General features: G+C 40.9%; 1 protein-coding gene across 1 annotated transcript in view; it reads left to right on the top strand.

Annotated features, from left to right (window-relative positions):
• Nucleotides 1-9677, top strand: part of LOC119430356 (transcription activator BRG1) — a 26248-nt gene that overhangs the window by 7351 nt on the left and 9220 nt on the right. The window contains exons 7-18 of the mRNA XM_037697762.1: nucleotides 315-488; nucleotides 561-734; nucleotides 828-875; nucleotides 3627-3757; nucleotides 6403-6460; nucleotides 6546-6655; nucleotides 6734-6881; nucleotides 7036-7199; nucleotides 7279-7345; nucleotides 7429-7539; nucleotides 8052-8294; nucleotides 8384-8497. Of these exons, the coding sequence (XP_037553690.1) occupies nucleotides 315-488; nucleotides 561-734; nucleotides 828-875; nucleotides 3627-3757; nucleotides 6403-6460; nucleotides 6546-6655; nucleotides 6734-6881; nucleotides 7036-7199; nucleotides 7279-7345; nucleotides 7429-7539; nucleotides 8052-8294; nucleotides 8384-8497 (1542 nt within the window). The remainder of the gene's footprint in view (nucleotides 1-314; nucleotides 489-560; nucleotides 735-827; nucleotides 876-3626; nucleotides 3758-6402; nucleotides 6461-6545; nucleotides 6656-6733; nucleotides 6882-7035; nucleotides 7200-7278; nucleotides 7346-7428; nucleotides 7540-8051; nucleotides 8295-8383; nucleotides 8498-9677) is intronic.

Below are 9677 nucleotides of genomic sequence, written 5' to 3'. Positions count from 1 at the left end.
GACAGAGACATGGACAAAAAGACAGGAGACAGAGACATGGACAAAAAGACGGGAGGTAGAGACATGGACAAATAGACGGGAGACAGAGACATGGACAAAAAGACAGGAGACAGAACTGGAAGTGTCAGAAATGAAGATGTTGAGGTTCTCCTTAGGAGAGACAAGGACGGAGAAGATCAGGAATGAGATGATCAGAGGTACAGCACAGGTTGAACAACATGAACTGTGGAAACACAAAACATCGTGACGTCATCGTTCCAACTATAACCTGAACTTCCTTCTTGTCGTGTCCTCGTTGTCTCCTCTGATCCCAGGAGTACCTCAACAGCATCCTGCAGCACGCCAAAGACTTCAAGGAGTATCACCGTTCAATCACGGGGAAGATCCAGAAGCTGACCAAAGCTGTGGCCACCTACCACGCCAACACGGAGCGAGAGCAGAAGAAGGAGAACGAGCGTATCGAGAAGGAACGAATGAGGAGGCTCATGGTAAGAAAACCCTGGAAGGTTGTTGTGCTCATGTCGCACGTTTATCTTTCCCATCTCTCTGCTCGTGTTCAGGCTGAGGATGAGGAGGGTTACCGGAAACTGATCGACCAGAAGAAGGATAAGCGCCTGGCCTACCTGCTGCAGCAAACTGACGAGTACGTCGCCAACCTGACGGAGCTGGTCCGAGCCCACAAAGCTGCTCAGGCCCTGAAGGAGAAGAAGAAGAAGAAGAAGAAAAAGAAGAAGGTGTGGAATCAAGAAGCGCAGAAGGCGTGTCCTGAGCCACGTGTGTGCACCTTGTTGCTGATGTTTCAGTGATGGAACACGTTTGTGTTGCAGCTGGAGAACGCAGAGGGACAGACTCCTGCTCTGGGGCCTGATGGAGAGGTGAGCACGTCTTCTGCTTGTATTTAGAGGTCACCTTCAGAGATGACGTCAACTTTATGCAAACATATAGGACTGTGTCATCGATGCTAATTCATTCATTGCTTTCTGGAGCTTTTAAAACAACTTTGATCACAGTGAAACTGAACTTTAAACACAAGTGCACGGCTGTATGCCATGAAACGTGTTTCCTAAATGAGCTGTCTACAACAGGTCACATATGAATTATGTAAACCTTTCCCAAACATATGTTGTTCTTTAAAAGTTTAAAACAAAGCTTCGCTCATCAGCTGCAATACGTAATATAACGTTTTATATAATGTCAGAGTCTAAATGTGTGGCTCAGTCCGCAGAATGAAGTGGGTGGAGTTTAAGGCGGAGCTAAAAACAGCAGCTGTATTTTACCACTTTATTTATAAAGCACTTAAAATCAGCAGCAGGTTAGTGGGGACGCTGTTGTCTCTTAATGGACCCACCTAACCTCCGTTGATGATTCAGAGCAGGGTTGGCCAATCCTGGTCCTCCAGGTATGGTATGGTATAAAGTTTATTCATTTTTAAAAAGTACAAAACAATTCCATAACAATATAAAAAAGATACAAAAGATTTAAAATGAAAGGCAGCAGAAAGAATAAAAAATCTTATTTTATCTGCCCCTTTTTTCAAACAATTAGTTCAATCATAATAATTTTCAAGTAACAGAACAAAATGAATAACTTTCTAATTTATCTAATTCTAATACAAAACACACACTAAGCTACTTCATATATACTTTTTTAACAATTCAGCTTTGATCTTTTTCTTAAATGTACACATTGACTTGACATTTTTTACATCACTCTCTAGAACATTCCACAATCCAACTCCTTGGATTGAGGTAGACCTTCCCTTCAGACTAGTTCTGAATGTTGGTTTGACAAATATCTCTATCCCCTTAAGATTATAACAACTTTGTCTTTTAACAACATTTCTTTGGATATTTAATGGTAATGTGTTATTTTGAGCCCTATACAGAACTGATAAAAGAGGGCCACCATCCTGCAAGGTTTAGAAGTTCATCTGCTTTGACATCTGATCTGAAAGAATGAGGGATTAACAGGACAGTATGAAGGCTTAGTGGTTAGCACTGTTGCCTCTCAGCAGGAAGGTCGTGGGTTCAAGCCCCAGCTTGGACCTGGGTCTTTCTGTATGGAGTCTACATGTTCTCCTCGTGTTTGCATGGGTTTTCTCCGATGACTCCAGTTTGCTCACACTGTCCAAAAAAACCCAACAAAATTCACCCAAAATCAAAATATTCTCAAAGAAAGACTTGTTTCTTCATTTTATGTGAGGTACTGTGTGTTGCTTTTACCTTTTATCTTGAATTAAGATTGTACTTGAATATTATGCTGTTCACTGAGGAATCATTTCATCTAGACCAGGGGTGTCCAATACGCCGATCCAAAGGTCTTCTGGGTAGATGCGTTGAAACCAGACGTCAGCCGATCATCATCCATGAAGTTTGTCTCTTGATTGACGGACAGGGCAGCCAGTCTGAGCCTCGTTTACACGACGTGAAACGTTCATTTACAGACGACGTCCTCATCCTCTCTGAGACTGAAGGTTTCTGAGTCCAGGTCTCAGAGCGGAGGTTTTCAGGGAACCCCCCACGGAGGAGTGAAAAAAGTAGCACATGCACACTCCAGGTGGCTGCAGTCCAAAGTTTTTCTGCTCAAACAACACTTATAATAAATAACAACACTTATAATAAATAACAACACTTATAATAAATAACAACACTTATAATAAATAACAACACTTATAATAAATAACAACACTTATAATAAATAACAGTTATAATAAATAACAACAGTTATAATAAATAACAACAGTTATAATAAATAACAACAGTTATAATAAATAACAACAGTTATAATAAATATAACAACAGTTATAATAAATAACAACACTTATAATAAATAACAACACTTATAATAAATAACAACACTTATAATAAATGTCAGAGAGCAGAGTGTTTTTATTCTGCTCACCCTTTTTCAGCTTGTATGAATAAAGCTTAATAAAGTCCAGGCTCCAAAGAGACGTTAGTGTCTTCACCAGTTTGGACTAACTGTCATGCAGATGCTGCATGCACCATGAATGCAGCTGAGCATCAGGGTTGCCAGATAAATGTAAAATGTTTTTTACCCCCTCCTTTTCTGTGCACATGTTCAACAAACACAACACCTCATCTTAGAACATCTTTACTCAGCACATCTGACAGTTTAGGTCAAAATACTATCATTTTAAAGCCACAGTACTATAGTTCATCATTTCTTATCTGGCAACGTGACTAACAAGGAAAATACAGTGTTTTTCATGTAAACCCGCTCATTTTTTGTTTAAACATTGAAAAGACACTAAAGTTTCCAGAGGCTGTTCTGTGTAAGCGGGGTCTTATAGCAGGTAGATCACTTTGACTTGGTCATTGTAAAAGGAGCTCCATGATGAAAACATCTGGCCGCCCTTGGTCTAGATGTTTTAAAGGAGGGTGGGAGACTTCAAACTCAGTATTAACTAAAGAAGAATGTGGTTTTGTAATAGAAGTAAATTATTACACTGTACATGACTAAATTTTAAATCAATATTTGCTCATTGCTGTTTGCATATTCTGCCAGCTGATGGCCGACACCATTTTAACCAAATAACTCTGAATCTGCCCCGTCTCTGTCAGATGTTGAAATTCAGCTGAATCGTAACGGTTCTCCTTTTGCAGCCTCTGGATGAGACGAGCCAGATGAGTGACCTGCCTGTGAAGGTCATCCACGTGGACAGCGGGAACATCCTGACCGGTGTGGACGCTCCCAAAGCTGGACAGCTGGAGACCTGGCTGGAGATGAACCCTGGGTGAGAACGTAGGTTGCGTATTGTAACCACAGATTCTATGAACGTGGGGGCAGCCCTTTAACAAAAGTCTCAACTTTGTCCCAGTCCAGGAGTGCTCCCAAAGGGGAAACTTTACATTTTAGCTCACTCTTTACTCTTGAGGTAAAATGCATCAGCTGAAGATATGATTTATTCTTGTATTCTGATTAAATTTGTATTTTGATTTGTGTGCAGTTTGAAGGCACAATATCATTGTGTATAATATAAAAACAGAACCTGAACAGCAGGGTGGCGTTTGGTTCTCAAGCGTTTAATAGATTCTAAAGTGAGCTTAGATTTTCATAATCCTTTTTTATAATCAATTTTAAGACAGATTCCCAGACAGTTTTCACACTTGATGGGAACAGAGGGGTCTCATCTGTGAATTAAGCCCCCAAGTACACTCCTGCGTACGTCCATACGCAGAGGTACGCACGTACGTACGCAGAGGTACGAGCGTACCCCCTAGGGCATGTCCGTGCAAAGCTCAAATTTTTACGACTGCGTACGCGGCGTCGCACAATAAACTGCCCAGCGACGGACTGTTTTGTTGCGACACCAATGCATTAAATTCCCCTTCTTCATCCTGATCTGGCCTTTTCTTTAGTTTTTTGCCAAGAGGCAGTGATCTCTTCCTCCTCCGTTGATGCCATGACTGAAATGGTGAGAAATGAAGGAATTTGTCACGAGCGAATTAAACTCAGGTCCATCGTGGCTGCGGGAGGGTCTGGAGATTTCCTGGTGGGCTGGTCTGATGTGTGGACTGCAGAGCCAGCGCTCCCTGTTTTTTTATTTATTTTTTAGATCTTTTTATTAACAACATATAAACACAGCACACCGCTGCGGCTGAGGCTGCCAGCACTATTTTTTCCGACCTGTCAATCAGTCCAGTAGGCGTGTCAGCAAATGACCAATCAGCGACCTCAATTTGTCCTGAAGGTGGACAGCCCCTCGTCTGTGAAGCTGCTCGGGGTGGACGCTGGAGTGTCATGTCTGAACCCTCTGCGTAGAGTACACGCGTACGTACGCGTGAACGGACGTACGCGGCAGTATACTGGGGGCTTTAGAGTAACTAAGACTTTAAGAAGCCCCTACTGTTAAGGTGTTTAGGTGTGAACTGCCAATCTACATGTGTGTGTGTGTCTTCTCTCACTCAGCCTTATAACCTGAACCTCTCACTCTCTGCTGTTTGAATTGAGAAAGCTTCTGGGGTGAGGAGCGAAACGTCTTCTGTTACCAATAAAGTCCAGTTGTTTTTGTATTGAACGCTTTTTGAATAATCCTTTTTATTTACCAAAACATGAAAGTTCATAGAAGGTTGTCAACAAATTGCAAGCAGGTACCGTTAAATACGATGCTGACATTCCCTCTTCAAAGAATGAACTCAGCTAAACTCAGTTATCTTAAATTACCGTAACATCATTTCAAAATAAAAACACGTGCATGTTGCATGTATGCATTCTGGTGTGTTAAATTAATAATTTCTATAAAGTTAAAGTGCTTAATTTATTTTAAAAAATAACTGTCTGCATGTTCACATTTCAGTTCTCAATGCATACCGTGCTAACAGCTATAAGCTAAAGAAGCTAAATTAGCCTAATGTGCTAAACCTTACATACAATATAAAGTGACCGTGGCAAACCTATCATATAACACTTTTTAAAAATTGTTTTTACGTACCTGCACGTTTAAACACAAAATTTGGCTCAACGTTTACTTGTATTCTAACTGAATGCTAACTGTATGTTATGTAGCGAGTCCGATATTTTTTTATCTTAAATGGCTTCCTAAAACATTTGTAGTTATCATCTTACTGTATTCTATATTAATTAGTTGTAATAATGTGGTTATATAATTAAAAATGTAATTATTATTATTAATATTTGGCACATGCTGTATACCAGTAAGCTAACTTGTTAAACATTAAATGTTTAACTCCATTAAAATTTGTCAAGAGTATAGTAGACTCTTTTTATTCATATATAATGACAGTTTAAGCTTTCTTTTAATGTTGCAAACATTAACTTTGTGTTGCACCGTGTTTGATCAGGTCTTGTTGCTGTGCTAACATTTGTCTTAGCATGCTAGATGAACTCCTACATGTGTCCAGTTAACCCTGTTTTTGTCTGTCCAAACAGGTCTCACTTGTAAATGAGTTTTTGAGGCTCAACGGGATTTATCTGTTTAAATAAAGGTTGAAGGAAAAAAAACTGCAAGTTCTTTGCTAAAATAAAACGCTACACTAAATGTTCACTTAAAATTGTTTTAAGTTTTATTATGCCCCAACTTCAAGTTAGACTGATGAGCTGCTGAAGCTTTAGCCTCTGAATTACTGTTGATGAATAAAAGATGAGTAATATACAGTTCTAGCTTTACGGAGAGCTTTCTGATACGTTAGCAGGCCATCTATGAATGGTTGACAACATTTTGGTCCTCGCTCTAAATTTGAGAGCAGCTGTTTTATTTTTAGGTTTCAGAACATTTGATTCTGTTTAGCCCAACTTTTTGTCCCTGCTGCCGTAGAGCTGACCTCAAAGCCAATCTGAAACAAAGAAGGTAACTGCATAAGTAGGCGAAAAACGTTTAGGATGTTCTTTTTCAGTGTATTTTGTGTATTTGTACTTTAGTTACGAGGTAGCTCCACGCTCAGACAGTGAAGACAGTGAAGATGAGGAAGAGGAGGAGGTGGGTTTTATTTCAAAAGCTGCTTTCATGATCGTTTTTTCCCGCGAGACATGAGTTACTTTCTAACCGACGAGTTGTTTGGCAGGAGGATGAGGAGGAGTCTCAGCCTTCGTCAGCTCCAGTCGAGGAAAAGAAGAAGATTTCAGACCCGGACAGTGAAGATGTGTCAGAGGTGGATGTCCAACATATCATTGAGTAAGTTTAAATACAAACTACAGTATCTGACTAAACCTGGCTGTTTTTAAAGTAAATCTTATTTTGTGTCATACACAGGCATGCCAAACAGGACGTGGACGATGAGTACAGTGGTGCAGCGTTCGCTCGAGGACTTCAGTCCTATTACGCTGTGGCTCACGCTGTCACAGAGAAGGTGGACAAACAGTCCACTCTACTGATAAATGGGCAGCTTAAGCAGTACCAGGTAAACTCTGTGTTAATTTACTTTATTTGGCACCACTAATGCTATTTCTTTTGCTAAATGAGGTCAGTTTAAACAAAGTTATCTCTTTTTATATCGTAATAAATCAATTGTTGCGTTACTTCCTTTGAGATAAAACTCTTGTGTTTGTCTTTAGATTAAAGGTCTCGAGTGGCTGGTTTCTCTTTACAACAACAACCTAAATGGGATCCTGGCTGATGAGATGGGTCTGGGGAAAACCATCCAGACCATCGCTCTCATTACATACCTCATGGAGCACAAACGGCTCAATGGACCCTACCTCATCATTGTACCCCTATCGTGAGTTAGCCTTTAAAACCAGAGGGGGTATTTAAATAAAATAAAGACCTTTGAACGTCAACGTGTCTCTCTTTGACAGAACTTTATCTAACTGGGTGTACGAGTTCGACAAGTGGGCCCCGTCAGTGGTGAAAGTGTCCTACAAGGCGAGCGTTCACGTCTTTATTGCACATAAACACAATATGTTGTTGCGTTTTGTGGTCATAAATCTATTTTCCGTGTGCTTTAGGGGTCTCCTGCTGCTAGAAGAGCCTTTGTCCCTCAGCTTCGCAGCGGCAAGTTTAATGTTTTACTCACCACTTATGAGTACATCATCAAGGACAAGCAAGTGCTGGCCAAGGTAGGAAGCTTTACAAAGGCAGAGGCACTAACAGACCTGAAGCAACTCTCACTCACTGCAGTTTCATGTTTTACCTATTTTTACATCTATTTTATTACATTTTTTTAAATGTAGTTAGTTTTACTGGCTCCCATAATCCTCTGAAAACGTTTGAATTGGGCCAGTCTGACCTTCCCGCTCTGCTGCGTGTCAGTGCTCTCTCCTAGGTCCTGCAACACATTGAGCCAGCCTATAACCCTGTCCCCCCTGTCCCCCCTGTCCCCCCCGTCCACTGTGACCGTCTTGCTGCTATGCACTCATGTTGTCTTGTAGGGTCCCTGAATGTGCTGACAGGTGGGTCAGCAGAGAGTTTGGGCTTGGGACTTAGGCCAGCTCGAGTCTTCAGGGCAAAGTGGACAAGCAATCGTTCTTTAAAGCAATTTCTGCGTTCTGTTAGTTTGGCCTCACATCAGCAGTAAATCAAGATGGCGACACTAGCACGACTCGTACGCATTCTTCTGTGTCCTCTCCAGATTCGCTGGAAGTACATGATTGTGGACGAAGGACACCGTATGAAGAACCACCACTGTAAACTGACCCAGGTCCTGAACACCCACTACCTTGCTCCAAGACGAGTCCTGCTGACCGGGACTCCGCTGCAGAACAAACTACCTGAGCTGTGGGCACTTCTCAACTTCCTGTTGCCCACCATTTTCAAGAGCTGCAGCACCTTCGAGCAGTGGTTCAATGCTCCTTTTGCCATGACTGGAGAGAAGGTAAGCCGAGGCTGCAGAAACAGGATAGACACTGTTCACCAGGTGTTTTAAGAAATATGTTTAAGAGATTTTTTAATCTGCCTCTTAAGGTGGACCTTAATGAGGAGGAGACCATCTTGATTATTCGCCGCCTACACAAAGTGCTACGCCCCTTCCTGTTACGGAGATTAAAGAAGGAAGTGGAGGCACAGCTTCCAGAGAAGGTAAGGGTGCAGACAACAAACAAAGCTTTAGCTACAGAGGATGAAAAGTACAGCTGATGTCAGACTGATGGCAGGTGGAAGTATTTAATGGTTTATTTAAACTGTCCTTTTTCCAAAGTGGAGGATTATCCAACCAAGAAAAACAAGAACACGTTTGAACATGTTGGATTTTCTCTGATCCACTCAAAGTCTAAACCAGAGGTGTGCTCTGAGTGATGATAAGTGATGATCCTGATTCAGTGATGATCCTGATTCAGTGACGATCTTGATTCAATGACGATCAGTGATGATCCTGATTCAGTGATGATCCTAATTCAGTGATGATCCTGATTCAGTGTTGATCCCGATTCAATGATGATCCTGATTCAATGATGATCCTGATTTAGTGATTATCCTGATTCAGTGATGATCCTGATACAGTGATGATCCTGATTTAGTGATGATCCTGATACAGTGATGATCCTGATTCTGTAATGATACTGATTCAGTGATTATCCTGATTCAGTGATTATCCTTATTCAGTAATTATCCTGATTCAGTGATGATCCTTATTCAGTGATGATCCTGATTTAGTTGTGATCATGATTCAGTGATGATCCTGATTTAAAGATGATCCTGATTCAGTGATGATCATGATTCAGTGATGATCCTGATTAAGTGACGATCCTGATTCAGTGATGATCCTGATTCAGTGATGATCCTGATTCAGTGATGATCCTGATTCATTGACAATCCTTATTCAGTGATGATCCTGATTCAGTGATGATCTTGATTCAATGACGATCAGTGATGATCCTGGTTCAATGATGATCCTGATTCAGTGATGATTCTTTTTCAGTGATGATCCTGATTTAGTGATGATTCTTATTCAGTGATGATCCTGATTCAGTGATGATCCTGATTCAATGATGATCTTGATTCATTGATGATCCTGATTCAGTGATCATCCTGACTCATTATCGATCCTGATTCAATGACGATCTTGATTCAATGACGATCAGTGATGATGCTGATTCAGTGATGATCCTGATTCAGTAATGATCCAGATTTAGTGATTATTCTTATTCAGTGATGATCCTGATTCAATGATGATCCTGATTCAGTGATGATCCTGATTCAATGATGATCCTGATTCAATGATGATCCTGATTCAGTGATGATCCTGATTCAGTGATGATCC

The sequence above is a fragment of the Nematolebias whitei genome, chromosome 3 (assembly GCF_014905685.2).
Source record: "Nematolebias whitei isolate Nwh7 chromosome 3, NemWhi1, whole genome shotgun sequence".
Lineage (NCBI taxonomy): Eukaryota > Metazoa > Chordata > Actinopteri > Cyprinodontiformes > Rivulidae > Nematolebias > Nematolebias whitei.
This window is presented reverse-complemented; position numbering and strand designations above follow the sequence as displayed.